General features: G+C 35.7%; 1 protein-coding gene across 2 annotated transcripts in view; it reads right to left on the bottom strand.

Annotated features, from left to right (window-relative positions):
• Positions 1–25,192, bottom strand: part of DIAPH2 (diaphanous related formin 2) — a 223,844-nt gene that overhangs the window by 64,728 nt on the left and 133,924 nt on the right. For both annotated transcript variants that reach the window (XM_086619411.1, XM_086619412.1), the window contains 2 exons: positions 15,894–16,029; positions 112–207 (listed from right to left, as the gene is read on the bottom strand). In XM_086619411.1, coding sequence (XP_086475537.1) covers positions 112–207; positions 15,894–16,029 — 232 coding nt within the window. The remainder of the gene's footprint in view (positions 1–111; positions 208–15,893; positions 16,030–25,192) is intronic.

Here is a 25,192-nt window from a genome sequence, read left to right as displayed (position 1 = left end):
TCAATGACCAACAGTAGCTCAACCGTTTCCAGTGAAAACTCTTAGTAAATCTTTGCTAAACAACTTTTGCCCACTCAGTTTATAACAAAAAGGTTTTAGAAAGCATCTTACCTTGTGCTCTTGGTGTTCGTTTCCTGCGATCTCTGAATGCTGCTCCTGACTGCAAGGCCTCAAGCAGACTATCCATCACTCCTGTCTCATCGCCCTCTGAGAATAGGAGAAAAATAATATTAATCTCAGTGCAAGTGAAATCAGACTTTAGAAAGAATAAAAGTGTTGTCAAGTTTACATAATGCTTCCAAGTAAGAGACGTATACATTTTAATGTAATGGATGCTGTCAGTGCTTCAGGTATCACTGTCTAGTGTGTGTATGATGCTCTATTAAGCAAAATTGATGCCAATCCTACAGTTCTTTCAACTTAGAGATGTTTTCTTGTGCATTATTGATGACACCTTCAGCATGCAGATAGACATCTGCTGGTGAGTGACTGCTGTTTCACCACTAAGTTCTTTTAAGACTGTAGAAACAGGTCATCTCTTTTTGATTTAATCAATGCACATGGAAAATCTGATGAAACCGAATGGCACAAAGTTAAATATTAGCAATACTGCAAATATTTTATATGTTGCCTCCCATCCTCATGATGCATTAAATCTTTGAAAAAAAGTTATCTATATAACATGTGAGGATACATATTCCATATGCCACACATGTAACAGTATAGCACGGATGATTTAAGTTAAGGTAAGGAAAGAACAAACAGGGGAGGAACCACGCAGTGAAACTAGGTGGCACAATGTTTCTTACAAGCTGAATTCTACTTCTGCTAAATCTTTCTCTTGCTTTTTTTTCATATCTAAGGTAATCTGTAGCCTTTAAATTGCTGGACTTCATAGTGCCTAATGGAAATCTGGGTAGAAAGATTATGTCCTTTTTACGTCTAAGTCTTTAACTTCCTTTGCGTTTCAGACTGTTAATAACAGTTGATAACAGCATTCAACAGCAAGAGAAATAGAGGTCAAAGAACAGGAATGTTACAAAACTATTGATGAATGCCTCTTTTGTCTTCAGTTATAACCCCAAACTAAAATACAGACTAGACTCAGCAGGTAGGTGGGCATTCTATTCACATCTTTCAGACTTCAAGTTAATATACATTTCCCCATCACAGAGTGGGAAGATAATTACTCTATGCATAAGATTTACATTACAGTTAAACACTTCTGACTCACACAAAGTGTAGGAGGTTAAATGTACATTCAAGCTCTCAAATGTTCAAGTTTAAAAGCAGCTTATTAACGTGAAAGGTATTCTGCCCTGGTTTTCTATTACATTTAGATTTATTAGACGAAATCCAGACCTCATATAAGAGCACACCAATCCTAAAACAGTACCTGGTTCAAATTTCTACACGATGATCATCAGTGTAACTACTTGATATATTTAAATTATACATCAATGTAATTTAAACCATTATGTATAATATATAACACAAAGTCCTTTCCAGTGTAAGATGAAAGGGAGAAGAGCAAGAGTGACAACCAACAGAGGACTCCAAAATACCAGTTTTAATTACATTCCATCTAAAACCCTTAAAAAACTAAGTTCCTGCAAAATAAATGAGTAAATTAGCTTCTCGAGTCACACTCAAATATACAAGGCCAGAATCTCATCGAAAGCATGCAACATAATTATTTTTCTTCATGTTCCTTATCCTACACATGCTTATTCATTGGTTTACTGTTGGCTCCGTATTAAATTTAGTTTTCAAATCAAAGGCCTGTGAATACAGTTTGTTCAAACTAATATACACCAAGTTGGCCTGAAAATTTAATGAATATGACTGTAATACACAAAATGAGTTAATATATTAGATTATTTTATATGTAGAAAACATTACACTATCATTCGATCTTCATTAAAAATAAGAGTTGGCAGATTTCATTCAAAAAGACAAAAATCCTTCAATACTTCATGGATGTTTATGTAGCCTTCCACTTATTTTTTTCTGAGTGTGCTATTCTACCTGCTAATTACTGCAACTTCTAAAAAACGCCCTATTTTTGGAATATCAAAATATACGATATAAAGACAAATGTATTAAGGAAGCTGTAGAACACAGTGATGAGACAAAGTAGGTCTGACCTCAGCACTGCATCTTAACCGAAGTAGTCAAGTGATTAAGTGGGAACTGGAGAAAGAACTGGATTTTCTGTTGGCCTTTGTTAAAATTCAACAGAAATTTCAGCCTTTCCCCACAGTTCTTGCTGAGGTACTTCACATATTACCAGCTATCTCCTTCATTTGCCTGTTGTCTTATACTACCTATAGCAACTTGCAGACACACATCAGAAACAAAGACAAAAACTACCAGAAGTTTCTAAACTGAGAAAGTTATTTCCAGTAGAATTTGCCAGTGGAAATAAAACATATAATCCTCATTTATCCTTTAGATATCTTCCATTGTACGCAAGGATAGGGGTTTCACCTGGAACACGTAATTTTCTTGCTCATTCTTTCTTTTCCAAGTTGGTCCCAAACATTAAAGAGGTAGCAAATGCATGATGCAGAAAAATTTGCAAGTTGTTTCCATCTTACGACTGGCTCTATAAGGCTTTGATTAGCCTTAGCAAAGAGCCAGATTTACTACAGGTATTAAACAGAACTGAAAAGGCAAAAACCACCAAACTTCATTGTTATTTGATGTGTTAAGTACAAGTCTAATTTGGTTTCATTTGGATTTCACACGAATTTCAGACTTGGTTAGCAGATACACTCAGTTTTGAAAAAGGGTATGGTTTTAGGAAGTTACAGTAAGACTTGTCCTCTCGCAGGTCCCACAATTGAGACCAGTGTTAATCAACAGATATTGGCCATTTTCAATGATAATAATGAAGACAAAAATAACTTTCTTTTTCTATAGAACAATATTATTGCTTCTTACTGCTGAAGAGTCCCAAGGAAACTGAGAGGTACAGACAGAGAAAAAAAGATATAATACAACGAACAAATAAAGTTACGTTTGAGATGAGGGAAACTTGGTATCAAGATACCTGAACTTTTCATAGTTTTTCAGCAGTTACAGGAAACAGAACAGAAGAAGGGAAAAAGAAACAGGAATTACAGTAGGCCATAACATGAGAGCGTATACGAAAAAGACTGGCATAGCCTCCATCAACCTACGAATGCTGAGGAATAGTCATGTCATATGCATCTACAAACAAATTTGCCATGTATAAAGGCAATACTCTGGACTTTACACTTTGCTTTTATAAATAACAGACTTGAGATGAACTCATCAAGCATTTAGTATTTGTGGTCAGATTTTTATGTTAAATGACATTCTAAACACTAGAACTCGAACTATGCCAGTTTCAAAAAAGGAGATACATGATAAACCATAAGAAATTAAATCAGAATCTGAATATTTGGATGTACAAAAGGGTGGAGGGTGAAGAGTGGAAAACAGTATTACACACAGAACAGTGACTATTGCTAGAGATGTATAATAATCCCAACACATTCAAACTGACCGAACTTTTCACATCAATGTTAACACACATAAATAGAACTATCCCTTGGAACAAAGACAAGATGGATAAATGACCACAGATAAGTAATTCCAAATCAGATAAGATCAGAACATGTGTAAGATTTGGAATATAAATCCAATATAAAAAGGTGACCAAACAAACAATAATGAACTACGAAACTTGATCAGTGTGTTGAAAAGTCAGCACACTTGTTTCCAGCGGCAGTGGCGTACAAGCCTGATTATGGCGTTCACAGAAGACAAATCACAACTGGAAAAGCCTTTACAATAACCAGGGGAGTGGATTCTAAGAAGAAATGCCTAAGGCAGCACAATTTCTTTAGACTACATAAAGCAGTCACTGAAAAGAGCTATGACAACCTCCTCCGGTGCTTAGAATCTGTAAAGTCCCAAGAGAAAAAACTGATCCCAACAGATAATTTCCCCAGGAGAGGGCTGTTTTGGCACTGCAGCAAACAGGAAAACACACAGGCTAGGTTAGTGGAAGTATCTTTGCAATCAAAAATGATGTTCTAGAATGCATTCCCAAACACGTAGGAATGAAGAGGTCTAGAGATTTTCAGGACAAAACAAAGAATTCTGAAAGGAATTATACACATAGTACAGGCAATAGCAGGAGTATAAGTCACATGATCTTTTCAATCCACCGTACCAAAAGCATCAATCTGCAACTCTTTACTGATGGTGTATCTTTAAAAGGGGTACGTGGCAAAATGGGGAATGACAGTGCAAGGAAATAATTATTGGCACTTCGGCTGCCACACAAGTTACAGTGTGAAGAACACAATTCCTGGATATCTGGTGTTGTGAACTAAGCCTTTACTTTTGACCAAGCGTTTTCATTTTCAAATGTCTTCTAGTGCAGATATAACCTTTATATTTATGAGGAAAAGCATCCTTCCAAATAATAATTGTTTAAAGTATTTATCAAGACAGAAATATATCAGAAAATATATAATGAGATACGACTAGTCTGTCTTGATTCTTCTTCACATAACACACTGAATTCAGAACTTTCCAACCAATTAGTAGGTTAATTCTAATGTAATGTGAAGTACTTCCCAAAGATGTAAACATCAGACAGAAACAAAGTATATAATCTATTTCCAGAACATTATTTTTAAACTTCAGCTTTCCATAGATGGATAAACTGTCCAAATGCAAGTCATTCTTTATATTTTATTCATCAGTAAATGGCACATAGAAGGATAATACTAACTTTACAATTGTAAATATTTAGAAACAAGGTAGGAAAAGAAACATCTTTTAAAAGATAAAAACAATGTTCCTCTGCATATGCAATACTGTCCTGGGTTAGGCTGCTCCAGCAACAGAACCCCCACAGCCGGTCACTCACCCTCCCCCACCCCCAGGAATGAGGGAGAGAATTAAAGGATAAACGGGAAACCCGTGGGTTGAGATAAGAACAATTTAATACAGATAAGTAATACACAGTGCAGATGCTCACCACCCCCACTTATTCGCAGCCCGTCTCGTCCCGAAGCTGCAATCCCAGACGAACACGAGGCCCCGAAATAGAGAGGGGCAGAGAGAGAGAGAGAGAGATAGTACTCCGAGAGTGGGAGTACTGGGGGGGGGGGGGGGGGGGGGGGGAAGGCAATAGAGCAACAGCGCAGCAAGCGCTAAAGAGCAAAAGCGGCGAAAGAGCCAAAGCCCTTCTGTCCGGCTGCCCCTCGCTTTTATACTGGGCATGACGCTGCGTGATATGGAATACTAATTGGCCAGTTTGGCCCTCAATCTTAAGTTCCACCACAAATCACAAGGGGAATCGTGGCCCCCTTGTCCCAGCTATGCTCCCCCCTTATCCCGCCGTGCTTCTGCACTCCGGCACACTGAAAAGTCCTTGGAGTTTCACGTCCAACCACAAACATCAACTTGCTATCAGCATTCTTCTCAGAGCAAGTCTCTGGGTAAAACCAAAACACGGAGCTCTTCCAGCTGCTAAAAAGAAGAGCTAACCCGGTCCCAGCTAAAACCAGGACGAATACTATTCCCGGAAAGACTGCAATAGATTACACAATCCTTAATCCTCCCCTATGTAAAACAAAATCAAGATTTTTAAAAATAATAATAAATATGTAAAGGACTAAAATTTTTTCAAGCATGCTTTTAGACAAGTCCTGTTATCACTGAGTTTCTCTTCTGCATTGTAGGTACAATTAAGTTTTCAAATTGGCACTCTCCTTACACAGAACTGACTCTTTGACAAATACTTAAGATAGGAAATGCTAAAAAAAAAATATATAAAAATTAAGGTGCTTTGCTCTTCTGTATGCCTTACATGGCTTGCATCCACTGTACGAGAATTTGTGTAAACACAGTTCAAGCAGTTAACACAGCCCAGAGAGCAAGCTCATCGAGCACATCAGGTCTTTAACCCAACACAAATAAGTCTATGGAGTTGACATTCAACCTGCCTCTGGAACACAGCAGAGGGATTAAACTACCTTCACTTTTTAAAATAATTTTTGAAACCGTCTGCTCTCGCACTGTATTATGACTATATCTGACATAGATGTAGAACCAAGATTCCTCAGCATAGGTAAGTAATTTATTTTAGCATAACCTGTACACTGCTAAATTAACCATGAGACTGTGTTGTAAAGGTAGAAAACAAACACATTGAAATGATAAAGAATGTTTACTTCATCTTATTTTTCACACAGCAAATGCAATCTTTCACCTGCTTCTGTAGCCATTTTCTCTGTTTCAGCAGGATTCCTCTGAAACAGAGGAATCATTTCAACATGGAGATGAAGACAAAATATTTCCCTTTGCTATCACTGCTAGCACCTTATGAAATACAACCCTTAAGTTAGATTTAGCATCCTTTTTGTCGATATTACATTCCTTTATCACTTCCTGACAAACCTCATCTAAACGCCAAAAAGAGACCCCAACATCCCTATCTCCTGATATTACATGTAAAATAATCTTCTTTTCTATTTATAACTGATATAATGAAAATGAAAATTGAAGTTGACAAATAACAAAGTATCACTTTTGCTAGCCTGAGTAGCAATAACAGCTACAGATGAGCCAGGACAACAAGTTTTACTGTCTTGTCTTATTTTTTGAAAATAACTGTTGCTAAAATTTCATACTGGAAACTGAAATATGTTTAGTCTGTTGTAGCCTAGGAGGCTTTTATAGTCATTCTTGCAAATAAGAGAGCACTGTTGAAAGATCACACTAGAAAGCATGTGGTAGTGCTCTGTTTAGGGACTAAGCTGAACCATGAATGACTAATGTACATCAAATCAAAGCTCTTTCACAGAGTTTACATAAAGATGAGAATAACTCTTGGGTTGCCTCTGATTCAGTAGGTGTTCTTGAACTTGCTTCTGTGGTAGTGGCCAGCTCTGATGATTTCAGCATCACGGGAGTTGTTAGTTTCTCTCCTCTAACTGAATTGTCCTAAAAATAGGTCCTTAGCTTCCTCAAGAAGACAAGTATCAATTTTCTTGAAGCCAAGCTCATTTCTTATGAGCTATTTTTAAATTAATTCTTAAAGTATTTAGCTTCCTTTTTTTACTCAATTTTTTTTAATAAAAGTACTGAAATATTTTCACTTACTTCTTTCTCCTCTCATCCCCCCTTACGGAACACAAAGAAAGAATAGATTTAAGTGAGGTCTTAAAGTAAATTTGTAATAGGCTTTATTCTAAACATTGCCTCCAAATGTCAGCTATGTTTCCAAGCACTAAAGAAACAGTCATGTTTTCCTGGGCTCAAAACATTCACTACATACTCGAGACGGGATTCAGAAATACAACTTATTTTCTGATTTAGATTTGAAGAACTAGAAACTTGGTGAGAACAATTTCAGTTTCTTTTTGTGGCCTCTACTGCATAAAGTTTTACCTCCGCCTTCAGCATATTATCATGTATCAAAAAGGCCGGAATAAGCATCTTCTAGCAGATTTTCTCAGGACCTTCACGATGACTGCTACTTCAGTTTGCACTAGTAAGGAGGCTATTTTGATTAGAACACAAAAAAAACCAATAACTACCACTGTTCTTAAATAAAATTTAAAAATTGAGCACTATTGGTGGTAAAATGAATCAACAATCAAAATCCAAAACACGATCCACCTCCTATCTGCTTGGTTTCTTCAGTTCAGATTCACAGCTAAGCCTCCAAAAGGGCCTGGGAACACACTCTTGTTTCTGGAGTGTTGTGCTGCCTTTCATTTGACTTGTCTGCACAGATTACTACAGGAATATCCATGTATTTTACTGGTGCACTTCCAGTAAAGGCAATACACATACTTTGCAAAACATCTTTTACTCTTACTATTACAAATATATTATTTGTGAACTAATCAAAGTTAATAAAACATCGAAGTATTGCACAGCAATTTGGTCAAAAGTTTACAGGAAATTCCCAGGAAATTATTCATAAATTTAGACCCTTACTGAAAGAGTCCAGTCAAATATCATGTTAGGTAACACATGCTGCCTACCTGCTTGCTTCTCCAAATGGTTTCAAAATTATCCTTCTATTCAGATCTTGCACTACTCTGTTTTGTTTTGAACTTTCAAGTACTTTTCATAAGTCTAATGCGTGTCCAATATAAACTTTCAAACAAGAGTTTTTATTCATAATCAGCACCAGAATTTTTAATTGCAATAAATTCACTTTAAAAGGTCAGTTTTCAGTGTCTTTGGAAAGTGTTTTTGTTTTCTTCTCATACTATTTGCATTTTATTCATTTGCTAAATTCATTTTGCATGCACAATAAATATCTTCAGGAAGCAGTCTTCCTCAGCATTTTGCACTAGAATACAATCTCATGACTGTTATTTACTTTTTAATTAAAAGAGAACAAGTCAGGGCAGTATGACCGATAAGTGAACCTATAGCTCATGTCAGTTTATAAAACAAGGCAAGTCCGTACTTACTTACCAATTAAGCTCATTGTTTATGATAACATGATCTCAGGCTTACATAAAGTTAATAGAATGCAAAAAAATCTGCTTTGTTGTACTGGCAGGTTATTGAAAACAATTTTTGAAATGCACATTTTTTCATTTTTAGAAAATGTCACAATGGTCAAGGTCTACTTCAGCAGAAATATATTTAATTGAAATGCATCAGCAAAACCCCTCGGACCTCATTCTTAATGGACTTATGCCCCTTGCAAAGATGATTTTTACTAAACTTAAAAACTCCTAGGTTTTAAAGTGAATTACTTAGTAATAAATGGGAAGACATTGCCTCTATGTGGGAAGGAAAAGATTATGAAGCTCAAAAAAATGAAAAAAAATGACCATATGATACCTAAAAAATTTAATGCGTTTGTAATAAAGCTGTACTACTATTTGAAGGCCAAGTAACTTTTAATTTGTGATTAGCAGATATGTAAGGCAGCACAAAATCATCATGCTTTCAGCATTAGAAAATAATTTTCTTTTAAAAATTGCTTAGACTTGAACAACAAAGAAACCTCTCTGACACAGAATATTCATCAGATAGTAAATGCTTTATATGAGCCTTTCTACCTTTTAGAAGAAAACCTCTGTAGCTGACCTTTTCTTATTACAGAGTTTGCAATAAAGAAAACTTTTAAAAACTATATTTTATTCTAGAGGAAAAGCGCCCTGCATGCCCATATGATAGAGAATCAATTACCTTTCAGCAAACAGCTTACAGAATTTTTGGCCAGCTCCTGACAGCCCTATCAGTGTATGTTCACTTTTATCACATGTTTAATCTCAAAAAAAGGGGAAGCAACTAGTTCAGACTAAACTGCCAAACTTCATTTCTTAGCCTGATACCTCACAATATATCCAGTTTGAAAAAATTTTAAAAATCAATTCAAAGGATATTTATTAAGCTTCATTTTTGTGAATTAGCTTTTTCAATAGGGGTTGGAAAGTCAAGCATGCTATTTCAGGACTTTCAGCAACACTTGTTACTGTACAGTAAATAGTCCCCAGGAAACGTATTTTTAAGAGAAAATAAACCAATTGTTCTTTCTTCACCTGTAATTATCTCAACCTCAGATTTCACAGAGTCTATTAACTTTTTTCCCCTCACAAATTACCTCATTAAATCAGTTTACTTGGAAGGTACCACATGGCATATTCATAAACAAATTTTTCCATAGCAAAATTTTAAAAGGTGAAATGAAATTTTAAACTGTAATTTCTTTCTTACTTCCCATCTATGCTCACAACTATTTGCACTTCTCTTGTGCTGGTTTTGACTTATACTAATAACATTTACAGTAACTTTGACATGCCCCCCCATAATCAAGACGGCTTCAAACTCCTGCATAAATAAATCTTAAAAAATTTTGAGCAACTCATGCTTAATTGCTTTGAGAAAGAAAAAAAAAAAAAAACACATACTTCATCCTGGTTCTATAAATGCTCACATTTAAGCATAATGTAAATCTCTATCTAATTTTTTTCTATGAATTTTATATTTCAGGAAAAGTGCAGCACATTCAAACAGACTACCAACACCAATATGAAAGACAATGACTTCTCAAAGGAATTGTAATACTCGCCTCTCTGGTATCCAGCACCATAAACAAATAATTTGTAGTAGAAAGTAAATAAGGCCCCACTTTTATTACTCCAGGTACCCCATGCAATCAGTAGCCAATATATAAATACAAAGGATTAAGGCTAAGACATTTACAGAATTATACGTAACTCACAATAAACTGAGTATGGATTTCTGTTCATGTTAAAGGATACAGAAAGAAGACATTAACAATCAAGAAAGAACATAATCATTAGAAAACCGTAGTAAAAGTGACCTTCTTGAATCGTATCCTGCAATAGTCAACGCAAGCGTAACAACAGTTCAAGGAAACACAACAGGAGTACAGCTGATACTAGTACCTACTTGTCTGAATAAATAGCATATGAATTCTTATGTAAGAGTACTTGAAAAGGAAAGTAGGAATATCCATTAACCGCTAGCACAGAACTTCATTTCCATTATCTTCATCTGCATTAGGCAAGAATGCTAGTACATCTTCAAAACAATTAATTCAATACTAATTGGGACTGAGGAAGCTCATTCTATCTTTTATCCTAACACTGGTAGTTAAAAGGTGATTTTAATTGCCATAGTAATCAGATATAATGAAGAGCAAAACTGTTTCTGATTAAATAACATTTGCATCAGAATTGCTGCTATACGCTTTTCAGCTCCTAGAAGGCTGTCTTCAGTTCTTTTTATCGCTCTCTTGTTCAGATATGCACATGGAAGCAATGCTGCAAGAATTTTGCAGATGTTAAGTCAGATGGAAGTCATGAAAAACTATGTATACATGTATCATAGCCCAGTCTGCTACAGCCCTCAAAAAATAGGAAACACTGCTGAAAAACACCTATAAAGAATGTTCTCTATAAAGCCAGTGAAGGCTAAAGAAGAGAATGTTAAGCCCCTTTCCTACAAAATTCCTCTCCCATAACGAGAAAGAATGGTTCATGACTTAAGAAGGTGAAATTAAAGATCTCTAGGTGTGTTGGTGAATCACCCACATCTTTCTATGCCTTCATGCTTCAGCAGGAGAACAGGCATACAGAAGCACCTTACTAGTCCAGGAAATATAACAAATAGATGTATAAATAATAACAGAGTGAAAAGAATGCCAAAAAAGACCAAATATTCCCAAGCCCTACAACTGAGGAGGTGGAGCTGACCATCCACAGTAGTATTGTTTGGAAGTAACACGAGTACAACAGTTGCTGGAATGTCTTGCTCTGGTTTTGACTGTGTCACAGATCAACTACACCTCAGATCACAGTGAGAATAGTTCGGGCACTACATAATGGAAAATACATATCAATAGAAGAATTTTTTAAATACAGGCTTTAATATTAAACAAGTGTCACTATAAATAGTTTTAAGGTTTAGTTTTAAATCAACGTTATATGAAATACACTTTTTCACTAAGAATAGTTTAGAATTTAATCCGAAAAACATTAACGCAAGTAAGTGTTGAATTCCATGACAATATCAAAATTTACTTCTCAGCCAAATTCAACCAATTCTACAAATTTTATTTTTTTTAATTGCAATTTTTATTCAGTCTTTAAACAATCACTTCTATATGATTGTTCACATCTTTCTCAAAACTGCCTGAGCATGTCATAGATAGGAAAAAATGGTGTTAACTTTTCAAAATATCTCAGAAATGTTGAGGTGTTTCATAGGTTGAGCACTACATAATGCCTTATGCATCATGCTGTTTTTATAGGGAGTCACAAAAGTTGCCTTTGACTCAAGCTATTACACAGCCTTTTCTGTCCAAAACTTCTCATTTGTATCAACAATTTTATCCCAAATAACACCAAATCCATTGACTACAAATGAAGAAAACTTGCAAATAGAACTGACTTCAAGATAAGCCACAGGCTTAAAATATCTTATCCTCACTTAATATTTGATTTTGTTCAATGGAGAACCACTTAGCCTTTCTGAACGTATTACTGTGCTTATTTACAAAAAATAATACACATGGATATCATGACATCATCTTGAGGCAAGGAGAAGTGTACATGTTGGATAAGTTCCTACTGTAATTTTTTGTTTTAGAAGGAGCAAGCTGATTTTGTCACCTATCAGCCTGCTTTCAGTTTTGCACAAAAGAACTTGTACTTTGAAACATGGATGTGTTTTAAGATTTAGAATTACTTCAGTTTGTACGATGCCTTCCAGTGTAAATCACTTCAAAGTTAATATGGAGTGGAGAGCTTTTCTATATTTTTTTACATTCATCTTTACTCTACACGTTTTGGAATACAGAACAGGATTTTTCTCAGTTTACACATAGTATTTCTGTGGCATCTCAGTTACACAAAGCATAAAACACCAAACTGAGTAACCTGGTCTTTAAAATATTGGCAACTCCAAGATTAGTTCATAATTAGGTATTTTACAGGACAGGTCTTGATTCTGGCCACACTGCAGTTTTCTGCTCTCTCAGTCACACCACGAAAGAGGTATTATTTTGAATATTTAATTAATTCTAAATAATTATAACCTGGATTCTCCAGTGGCCACAAAAAAAGCTGTAACTGCGTAACCAGGTAACAGCAAAAAAATACATATTATAGAACTACACACTAAAAGGCTGAAAAATGTAGGAACCCTATTGCTCTGACCTGAAAGGCTGCAGCAATGCATAACATTTTATTCTTGAAGATATAGCTAGAGAAATAACTACGAGAGTTAGGTTAAAACACCCTTTAGGTGAAAATCACCTTGTCAAAATGACAGCTTGAGAGGACATCTGCCTCCTTCCTCTCAGTCTTCTGTGTCACATTCACTTAGACAAATTTACAAACTATATATAAGCAGTAATGAGCACACAGGAGTAGATGTATCAAGAAAAAAGTTACTTGGCAAAAATAGTTAATTGTATATCAACGTTGTGGAAACCAGTGGGGATGGAGCTATTCCCCTGCTTCCTATCATGGCAACAGAGTTGTAACATGCAAAATGGATATTTCAAGACACTTAAAAATTTGAAAAAATATTTTAGAAGTATTAAGCTAACTTCGTGTCACTGATTTAGAAACAATAGCTACTTAAGTGGCAGTTTCGGTGCATTTGGCCATGTACAGTTATTCATATATTTCAGTAAAAAAGAAATGTAATGCAAAATTAAACTTTAGTTGTATCTGTTGATAGGAAAAGTCTTTCATGACAAAAAGCAAAAAGCTGCAAGTATACTGAGGCACCTATGCTATTACTGAACATGGTCTACTCCTCATCTGATTAAAAAATAAACAAATGTAGAAAGGCATGCTCTCACTGATGGAGCTGAAGCACTTCAGGAAGATGTAACTGATCTGTTAGCTACAGTCTTTAAACACAGACCAATTCACTGATAACAGTAAGTGATCTACTTTTCCACAGCTAATAAAACACATTAACTTACATTGTCTTCAGTGGTAGTTTAAACTAACCTCTCTGGGTGTGTCTTCAAGCACACCAGTAGAGAGGAGGGTGATGATGGGATTTTTAGGTGTTTTTTACCCTACTCACAGTAAAGTGCCTGTCCCTATCACAAAGGACATTTTTTTTAATCAGGTGACAGATATTAAAGAAAGATCAGTCAAATGTTGAAAGAATGGATTAGAAAAGTCTCATTAGACATCTCCATGAGCTTAACTTCACAAACTATAGGAAATGTACTTATGCATCACCTGTATTTAAATTTTATATTTTGTTCATACTTAAACTGAAATTATTAGAAAAATCTTTGTATTGTATGAAATTTAAGTTTGTAAATTCAAAGATCTTGTCCACTGAAACTTCTGCTACAGTACGTTCCATGCAGCGTCACTGCCACTGCAAGCAAGGCTAGAAATAACAGGATTTGTGACACCACTGCAGGAACCCTCCCAACCAGCCCTAGAGAAGTCACTTTAAAAGCAACAGAAACAAATCAAATAAAGAGCAAAACTTGGAGGCTTTGCGATAAAGTGATGTACACAATTACAGGAGAATTTTTAAAGGATTCCCACATAAATAACTTGTCTTCAACCGTGGTATTCAAATTACAGTACATGAATATAAATTCATTTTAAAACTCTGAATGCAAAGAATGAAGTATTGGGAAAAACAATTTATCACAATGAGCAAACACAATAGCAAACTCAATTTATGAATTCCTAAAATATAATAATACATATAAAGTGATCACAGAAAGATTTTTCAATTGTAAATAAAACTTGTTCTCACTTTGTCTACTTCTTTGTTTTTGCAGATTTATACACGGGTTGCCTATTTTTACCAAATTTCAACTGTGGAATTTCTGAGCAGAAAAAAAGCACACAGTTGTGCCGCTTGTATGGATATATCAATAAAGATAAACCAGCACAACCTGCTGAAATCATTGTAAATATGATTCAGTCTGACAAAGTAATGCTTAAATAGATAATATATTTATAAGATATATTGATATAAGTGTAACTAAATTCTAGAAAAATATGGTTGCCAAACAGGAAGGGGAGGTTGGCTGGCTAATGTTCCTTCAGGGCTGGCTGTCCACACGCAAGTCATAGATTTTTCAGGAGTGATGGGAAATTTAGTGATATGCCAGAAATACTGGCATTCTAAATACACTGGGCACCAAACAGTATCGTGAGTATCACGGGACAATATTTCTGCACTACCACGTTATCAGTGATGGAAACCCTGACCAGTACCACGTCTTTTCATGGCTCTGTGTTCACCCCCACAGTCATTCTCTTAAATATCAGAGTGGGTCAGTTTGCCGAGTCCAGTATTTTTTCACCCGTGTATAAATTGACTTTACAGATGCTGTATGTATGCCCTTGAAAGGCAGTGTTATTCCTAAACTCACCTCCATTCAATCAATCTCCAGCGTAGCACTAGGTTAGTATTCCACAATTACATGGTTTACTGCAATATCATCCTTACACAAAGTTAATATATCACCACATCTCCCAAAAAGTCCATTGTAACCAAAAAACAAACAGCATTTCTCCATGAGTATGTACTTGTTAGACTGTTCAGTGGATAAAAAGGACAAGTGTTTTATAGCTGGGTCAGATTAGCAGATGAACAAAAACTCCTGAAAACTGAACAAAAAATTACAGTCTCAAGTAACCTCTTGCACAATCTAATGTACAGTTTTACCACCTGTACTTACGTTTCGGGTACAAAGAGGTAAAGAATAAAGGCTATATTTTATCACCTTCTGGAAATCTGCACAGCATCAATATCAGGGCCACTTGATTCCTCCTGCTTTCTTACTTTCCTCTCTCTTAGGATAACCTCATGCAAAACAGAATATTCTCACAGCTGACAAGCTCAACACATGGCTTTTTATGCCGAAATATCACTCTGTACTCAGGCTCCAAGCTCAACCAGATTTTCCATCTCCTAATAGGACCGTTGGGAGAATATCTATTATAACATAGAGCCTCCAAGCCCAAAAAGAAAGATGTTAATTGCCACACTACTTTGATTATAGAGGTGTTTACAGAATGAAATTAACAACAAAGCAAGAAAGAGACTTCTTCTTGCAAGTAAATCCCTATGAATAAAAATCAATTAACTGCTACAAATAAAAAAAGCCAATAATTCACAACAAAATGCCTGGAAAGGAACATTGCACACATTAAGTGGTAGATATGGAATTACACGATCAGGTAGGCTAAAAGAAAACAGAATTTTCAATGAAAAAGTTCACCTTTTTTCCAGCTTTCAAAACAGACAGGAAGTGGTTTCCATATTGATCAGGAATAGCCTTTTGTTTGTTACTCCTTACTTTCTTTTTCTTTTAACAAATCTCTCTACTAAAAATGGTGCCTTACCTTTGTTCATATCAATCAACTTCTGCTTCTTTGCCTGTCGCTCCAGTTTCTCTCGTTCAGCCTTCTCTTTAGCCAATTTGGCTCTCTTTGTTTTCTCCTCCAGTTCTCTTCTTTTGTTGTTTTCTTTTAGCGCCTCCTGCATTAGATAAAATGAACATGGATGTCTAAATACCGAGGAAAACTAGGAACAAAAATAACCTTGTTTTCATAGATATTGTATTTACATCCAACGGGGGGGAGGGAACAAAGACTGGCGCCCAATACTTCAGGTATCTTCAGAAATCTTAGAGGGAACATAACTTACCATACTATTTGTACACATTAGCATTATTAGATAATCAGGATAATTAAAACTGAAATAGCTTTACATTGATGGTGAATGAAAAAGTTGCAAAATTTTTCAGCAGCAACATGTTTGGTTTTTTTTCCCCCTATCAAGACTGTAAGTCTAGCTTAAACTTGTATCTTGCTGTTAGGAGGGATGAAGCCAAGTTTGCACTATAATGGACTTCAATTACAAGTAATTGAAACTCAGTTACTGCAATTTAAGCCATAATTCTTCAAATATTTAAATACCTAAATTAAATACCTAAAGCAGTCTGGATCACTTCAATACACAAACCACATCAAAAGTAATGGAAAGCAGTTGAATTTATAAATTAAGACTCCAAACCTAAAGTCTCTGAGACAACAGGTTACACAAATACCAAACTAAAAACTACAAATGTATGCAAACATGCCTGGATTTAAAAAAAAAAAAAGCACCCCCCCCCCCCCCAAAAAAAAAAAAAAAAAACAAACAAAACCAACAAACACACAACACAAAACCTACCCCAAAACCACCAACAATCACTTCCCACGATTTTGCCACCACCTGGTCTAGAAGATATCCTCCTTTTCCAGAGGAGGTTAATCTCAATTTCTTGCTGTGGTGGGTTGACCTTGGCTGGCTACCAGACACCCACCAAGCCCCTCTCTCCCTCACACCCTCAACAGGAAGGGGAGGAAGAAAGATGACAAGCACATGGGTTGGGATAAGACAGGGAGATCACTCATCAGTTACTGTAATGGGCAAAACACCTGGGGAAGACTAATTTAATTTATTGCTAATTAAAATACTGCTCGCTGGTGAGAAACAGACAAAAAAGAACACGTCTCCCCTCTCTCTTTTCTTCTTGGGCTCAACTTCACTCCTCCATTCCCAGCTCCTCTACACCTCCACACACCCCCCTCAAGCGATATCTTCATAATCCCCTATTACATTGCTTGCTCTCTCAAAAAAGAGAAATATTTTAATTCCCTTCAGCTGTTACCCAAGATCCTAAATTTCTCCTTAGCTTTGCCTTTCCTAAGATTCATTTATCATGGAGAAATTCACTGAAATGCATCATGATGGAATTTCACCCAATGTCACAGACAGACATGATAAATGTTGGGGATAATTTCCTTATTTTTACTCACAACAGCTAAAAATTTACTGCTCCCTTTCCTCTCTAACTTACAGTATACCAACATCCCCTACCTGCATGTGCTGTAGGTCTGGGCTTCAGGTGATTTTGGGCATCCCAACACATTATGTCCAAAAAGGAGTAATAATAGTAAAGAAGATACTGGATCCAAAAATGTCCAGACTTAACACAGTATGTGATCATTAACATTTCAGCTTAAAATGCTGAACAGTCAATACTTACTGTATCTTATGCCCTGTGCTTAGTAAGCATTGACATGGACTACTTATTTCCTATGCAATTTAATCATGCCTTAAAAATTAGGAAAATCATAAATGTTCACAAATACAAGCAAAGAAGATTTCTTTGTGAATGTCTTTGCCAATATATCAGTTATTATTCCACAATTAAAAGTCCCTGAAGAGACTTGGGGCAGACTCGTATTACAGAGTCCGATATGTTCCTCAAAACTGGCATTTCAAATGTTTTTAAACGAAGATGACTATTCACCTCACTGCGTACATGCTAGGAAGGAACTATGGACAAAAATTGTTACTTCCAAAAAAAATTCTTATCTGAAGCACCTTTAATTGTTCAGTTTTATATAAATTATATCAGTATTTTGTAATCTAAAGATTACAAATGCCTCCCAAAACAGAATATTCACTCCGTCAAGGCAGAGCATATTTCATTGTGCATGTGTCAGTTTATTGAGGTAAAACGCTACGTATGGCCCCTTCTTTAACAGCTGATGCTGTTTTGCAGAGATGCTGGATACCACAGTTAGCAGTGATGTTACTTGCAGACACACTTGAAAATTGGATGAAAAACTGCATTTGCTGTACCATCACTAACCGATTGCACTGAGAAACACCTTTTCTTTCAGAAAAGAGAAAAGATAATTAAAGGAGAAAAATAAGTGTTTTGTCCTTTTTTATTTTGGACAGTTCTGTCTCTGCACATTCAATCACACTTGACAGAGATTTCATTTTAGTGCAACTTCACAGGTGGGTACAAAAGTAAATGGCCACAATCTTATGAGAGAAAGCAAGTAAGAAATGTCATGGCTGAACTGGTAGCACACTAGCAATTGACATATCGTGATTAGATCATAGATTGTGTCACATTTTTTAACAGGAAGACTATAGCAGACTGAACTAAACAAGCTCTAAAGTTATTGTATCTGGAAATTCACTCTGAGTCAGACTCTACAAGTCCCAGCTGAAGAGAGATTATATGAGAATACAGATTGCACTTCATGAAATATGCTGGCTACCAATGACGATTCAAACAAAAGCCATTCAAAATAAAGGTTTAATCTTCCTGAAGAACAGTAAGATAACAAAATACTGATAACTGTGTGTGAGTGCCTACCTTCATTTACCTGCACCCACCCCTTCACATACATGCACATGTACATACAAACAAACCCAAAATCCATCCTTCCAACACATGCAGCACAGGAAGTACAAAGCGGTCAGATGGGCCTCGTCCATTATTTCCTCAAAATGCACATTTCCTCATATTTTATTTTCTTCCAGGATGTAAATGCTTAGGAGTATCTTCACATATAGTCTCTTTCCAAAGACTACAAAGGAAGAGTCAGGGACAGCAAGTAAAAAGCCACTAAGTGCTATCCTCAAATAGCAGAGCTTTTTCCAAAAAACTTGTTGCCACAACACATAGAGGTTGCAGCAAAGGGGCACTAATATCCAGCAATTTCTGCAGTGGTCAAATTGGGAACTCTGCATGGCTCCAACACCCACACAGCTCTGGGGCTCTTGGTCTCCAGATTGGCCGTTTCAGAACTAACAGCCCAATGCAGCACTGCACACATGCAGCTGCAGAAGCATTTTCATAACAACATAAAAAGGTTATTATAGAGGGGAAAAAAAAGTGTCTGATCTGCTCTTAGCTTTCCTGTAGTACTCTAGTAACTGCTCGGTAACAGCTCTAGTATTTCTAATTAGTATTTAGTGGATTCTTTGCTGCCATACCCAATTCTCTTGAACCTCCTACCCACTCTGTTTTATATCACATTACTTACAATTTAACACATCTTCTTTTCAGCTACATACAAAATGAATATTGTGAAAAAAATACAAAGATTATCTATTTCAATAGATATCTATTTCTATCTAATAGATTATCTATTTCAATCACCACCCTCATTCACTGCATGCAATCTCTTTCCTTCATAAAGAGATATCTCAGAACCAAACCACCTGGAACGTACTTGTTTGTTATTACTCTCCATCAGGTAGTCTGACTCTTAACCATTTCACATTTTTTTTGTCATTTACTACTATTCATTTAGTCAGTCGGATAAAAGCCTGAAATAATTTGCACGAACATACTCCTAGACATTTTCAAGTTAAGTGCTGAAAGTAAAATACATATTAATCTCTATTTATAAACATACTTTATATTGTAATTAATATTGCCAACAAATTTGATCATAGTTTTTCTAAGCTGATTGAAGATGACTCTAAATAAAAGGCAAAACAAATTTTGATTCAGATGTACAGAGGTTTCTACAACATTTACTCTAAATAAAAGGCAAAACAAATTTTGATTCAGATGTACAGAGGTTTCTACAACATTTACTCTGCCTGAACTGTACCACCAATCCTTGCAGTGAAAACTATGGAAAAGGAAACTTAAAAGGATGATTCTTCTCCCTCATGTAGCTTCAATTACTTCATTATTTACTACTTCCTCACTTTCTAGACTTCCAGACTGTGGACAAGCCTAACAATTTCTAACACAAAGGTGACATGATCCTGCATCTGCCTTACCATGGTGTTATTTAGGCCCCACCAATCTGAAGTTAAGCCTTAATTTACAAGAAATCTGGACATCATCTCATGCTTTCACCTCTCTTTTCTTTGCCATACTACTTTCAAACTCCTCTATAGCTATTTCTTTTCCAAACTCCTGAGTTTCAGTGGACTTCTTTTAATAGAGAACAATGCTATTTTGGGTTATTGGGTTATTTTTAAGTACCAAATGCCAGTTATATCCTTTCTGTGCACATCTGCAGACTAAATTACCTAATCGCTGAAAGGTAGAGATCAGTTTGATCACTGAAAAAAAGACCTCTGTAATTGGCATTGCTTTTAAAAGGGCAAAAAAGAAAAAAAAAAAAAGCAGCTTTGATACTGCAATGTAGCTCAACAGTGACAAAGTACATAATAGTGTTCATAGGTATACACTATACAACTATATTTATTCTCTAATTAAACAATAAAAATAAACTAATAAACAGTTACAAATCAGACAAATGTCACAAAGCAAGCAGCTATCCGGAGTTAAGAAGAAAAGCTGTCCCAACAGCTTTGGAAAACATTTTGAAAAGTACTCATCTAGATATCGTTTTTTCAGAACACGTAAGTGCATGTAAAAACTGAAATCGTTTTCAAGTGAATCTCAATAGACTGAAATATTTTAATGTATACAACCTCTTTTTTTGATGTGTTATTCACAACCCTCTAGTTTTGGTTGGTGCATAACAGCATGCAGTTTTGCTATTTCAAATGCAAATTAAAAGTTACAGAAAGTTTGAGTGTGGGTTTTGGGTTTGGTTTTTTTTGAAGAAAAACAAAATCAAATTATTCTCTCTCCTAGCAGAGAAATGGATTCAGCAAGAAATATTATCTCTTGTTAAGGGAGCTACTTGAAGGGGCACTTAGCCTGACGTGCCCCCCTGTGTTTATTAGGATTCACTGAAGTAAGGCTCTTGCACTCCGGACTGCCAGCTCATAGCTTGGCTTCCTTACAAAGCAAATAAAAAATTAATGTGTCTCTTGCATTCTGTACATATCTTAAATTTTGACAGACAAACAGTTATTCACATACCAGCATAGTTGTAAATAGACTCTCAAAGGTAAATTATTAAAAGCAAGAAGAAAGAAAACAAACTAATGCACAAATCTCCTTGGATATAAAAGATGCAGGTGGCTACAAAGCGGTCATGCACTGATAACGAAGGCTGCCTGTGATCCCTCAAGCCTTCCCTAAATTTGCCATGCAACTGCAAAATATGGGAACTGAAGTCCCAATGGAAACAAATAAAAATAATCTTTTTCCATCACAACTCATTAGGAACAACGAACTCAGATTAACTGGAAGTTAATCTACAGAAATAAAGAGAGTTAAAATACAGCAGATTGAGCAATCAGTTTACATGTAAAAGACAGATCTTTCATGAATATTCCTTGGAGGATAACACATTCAAATACATTGTTATCCTTATGAAAATCATGAAAGAGAGATGCAATGAGCTGGTATTAAACAAGAGCAGACAAATTGAATTTCCTGATGGCTGGTCATGGAACAGTAACAACAAAAGATTATGTTTGGGATATGGTCCCATGGTCCAGGCATCAGGGCCATGACATGTCTTTGGCATGCCATTACGGATTAGATTTTTGGCAAGTGTAGCTGCTGTTGTATTTTCAGGTAGGGAGAAGGATTTTGCTGCTGGCTTATCAGCTGAGTTGCAAAAACATTTAATACTGTCTAGCAATGGAAGGTAGAAGAGGTTTTCACTGTTTACTGAACCAAGTTTAAGGCTACGAATGAAAAACTACATTGTATGTCTTAATTACTTAACAGTATAGGTTTGAATAATTACTAAATAGCCCTCAAATGGACAGATTTAGGACTGTTTTAATAGCTCCTTTAAATCAATATTTGGATACAAGAATAAACATGCATGCCTAATTCACATTACTCCTGAAAGAGACAGAGGGCTGAAATACACAGATACTAACAAAACTGTGTTATCGTCACTAAAAAAACCAAACCAAACAAACAAAAAAAAAAGCAATCCAACAAACCACCAAACCAACCACAACATTTAAGAAAACCAGCAAAAACAAGTTAGCTGTTTTGGGTACAATAAGAGAAGAGAAATCAAGGACCACAGCAGACGAACAATTGTTTTGTTCAAAAAGTGATCTTTCTGTGTCAAGGAAGAGACAAATCAATAGGTTGGCACATGAAGCCTTGCGTCATGGTGCAAGCACAACCCTTCAGATCCTGTAACAAAAATTTACTCTTTCTACAGTCTATCTGTAAAATCTACTCCTATAAAAGCCTAAATCCAGTAGAACAAGTGTGGGTTTGTTTCGGTTTGTGGGTTGTTTTTTTTTTTAAACAGCAGGATCTTGAATATGAAATGTTGAGAGGTTTCAAAGTTTCTGGCTAGAAATTCTCAACAAATTCTAATAGAGGCTGTGAGAATTAAACACAACGTAGTGTATATCGAAAGCATTTAAATAACAAAATAAAACTGCCTGGGTTTGAAAGATTTTGCATGCTTCCTTCAAGACAGGGCTAAAGGACTATCAGAAGAAAATATTCCAGAAGTTGTGTGGCATTGCACTCTAAAGAAATGATAAATGTAAAAAAGCCAACACTGAAGGGATATGCTTACTCATTTGCAATCTTTTTCTTGAGGTTTCTTACACCTTCCACTTCATGCTTCACATTATATTTTGAAAGGATAATCCAATTCTATTAGCTAGCTTTGGATTTTCCTAAACACGATAAGCAAGCAAATATGAACTCAAGGAAGTGAACGAGTTATAATTTACTACAACATCAGCAAGATAATTGAAGATGCAATAATGCAGTGATCAATCTGAAATCACAACAAAAACATGGATTCAAATTATCTTAATATGATATATGAACACACAGAATGATGAAACTAAGACTATATGAAACACCCTTGTGGAGATTTTCGAGAGAAGTCAGATTCCTTCTAACTCGTGATGGGTTTTCAGACATATGTTAGGTGCAGATGTAAGCATCTGCAGCCTGCAACCATCTTCGATGGAAAGGTCTCTTCAGACTTAGAATCTTGCCAAAAGGGGGTCACGTAGAGCAGGAAATAAAGTTTACCGCTTTAGAAGATGTTTTCAATATCTTGGTTAGATTCACGTCTTAAGAATTGCGATAGTCAAACTCTCAAACTATGTCTGGTTTCCAGACTGAAATGAAGATTCAAAAATCCTCATTTAAATATTATAAACTTCCAAGATAATGTCTAGGAATAATGAGAGTGTACTTGGTTGGACTCACTGCCATCAGCACTGAATGAAGAGTCTGTTTAAAACTATTAAATGGAAAATTCTAAAGAAAAGTTTTTAATCCTGTTCCTTTCCCAGGAACTGAACTTCATCATTTCCTCTTGACCATGTTTTCCTGTATTTCTTCTGAAAACATCACTTGATCAAAGGCATCACTCGCGTGAAATACAATATCTATTGTTTTTACCCCATCCACAGAGCAGTCATATCGCCACAGAGACAAGTTCAACTTTTTGGAAACAAATCCCAACCCCATCTATTGCTGCCTGTTATTTCTACTCTTGTCTACCTTTAAGTGGTTGCCAATGCAGTGTACTGTCATTCAGTTTAATTTCTTTTATTATTATTTATTTTCACATCTACTTATGTAGCAGCACTAACGGCTTGTTAATAAAGTTGATGAGTGATCACTCCTGTGTGAATTCTTTGTTTCTGATTCCATTACTTATAAACTTCCCTAGCCTACATCTAATTCCTGATTTGTTCAAAACATCATTAAAAAAAAATCATCCTCAGAACCAGCTGGATGTGTACACTCAGATGAGACTTTAGAGAGCTTATAAGAGGCTCTTGGTGTGGGTTTTTGGGGTGGATGGGAAGGTCTAGCTATATACTGCTTGTTAATAAGGACAATGTTTCATTTTTGATATTACCTACCTCTTGGGAAATTTCGCTGGAGAAAATACTTCTTGCTCATTATTCTTTATTTTTTCATAGCTTCCTGCTAGCTAGAAAATGTTATCTTTCACATTACATTAAAGAACTGTTACTTTTTAAGCAGAAGGGAGAAACCTTATTCCCAGACAAATAACCAGGGAAAACAATGAATAAATACAGCCTTTCTTATAAACCACTCCTGAATGACAAACTCAATTTATGACTTTGAAAGATGGGAATTTAGCTTGGCTGTGTATTGCATTTCATAGTAAATCATATGTTTGTTATGTATTAATTTATGTATTGTATATTCATTGGTTTCTGTTCTTGTAGTCAATGACCTGCTGTATTCAAGGGACATTTCAAAAAAGCCACAGAAAAAACTTCTGAGCCATGGAGCTTGAAAGTTACTTTGAAACAAGTTAGAAGCAAACAAATATTAGAAAGAAGAAAAGGTCTTACAGGTACATTTGTACTCAAGATGCTGAATCCACAGTGGTGAAAGCTTTTTTCTTATGAAGGCAATATAACAGATGTTTTGTTTCCCATCTGGCACATGGCATGAATCTTACAAAATCTTGAAACACCAGGGCAGTGGTCACCCAACAAAAAGTATTAGTTCACTGATCATTTAATATGCCTTATCATTTTGGGGGGGATTTTCACTTTCTGAATCTTGTATTACAGGATTACTGCAAAGAACCTCAGCCACACAGCAGTCACCAACTAATAGCCAGTTTTGATACAAGAGGGCAGTTTATTTCCTAGGCTTTTTTCAAGAACCTGTCTCTCATACTGCCAGCTGATGAGTTACTCAAATCTGCTTAAATATTTACTTATACTAGAATACAACCCTTTTCCCTAAGTACATTTATAATGTAATTTCAAGGTTTAATTCCTTATTCAAAGAGCTGCATTTATGCAAATGTGAGGGAAGCAGTCACCACTGACAAAACTGTTGACCAGACATACAAGAATATCATTTCACTGAAGGAAAAAGCTTCTCTGCATTCTGTAACAACTATGCCCATAAATGCCCATTGTTGCTGCTTCACATTTTACCCAACTATTCTTATAGGCATTATTACGATGTTGT

This window comes from Tauraco erythrolophus, chromosome 13, assembly GCF_009769465.1.
Source record: "Tauraco erythrolophus isolate bTauEry1 chromosome 13, bTauEry1.pri, whole genome shotgun sequence".
NCBI classification, from domain to species: domain Eukaryota; kingdom Metazoa; phylum Chordata; class Aves; order Musophagiformes; family Musophagidae; genus Tauraco; species Tauraco erythrolophus.
This window is presented reverse-complemented; position numbering and strand designations above follow the sequence as displayed.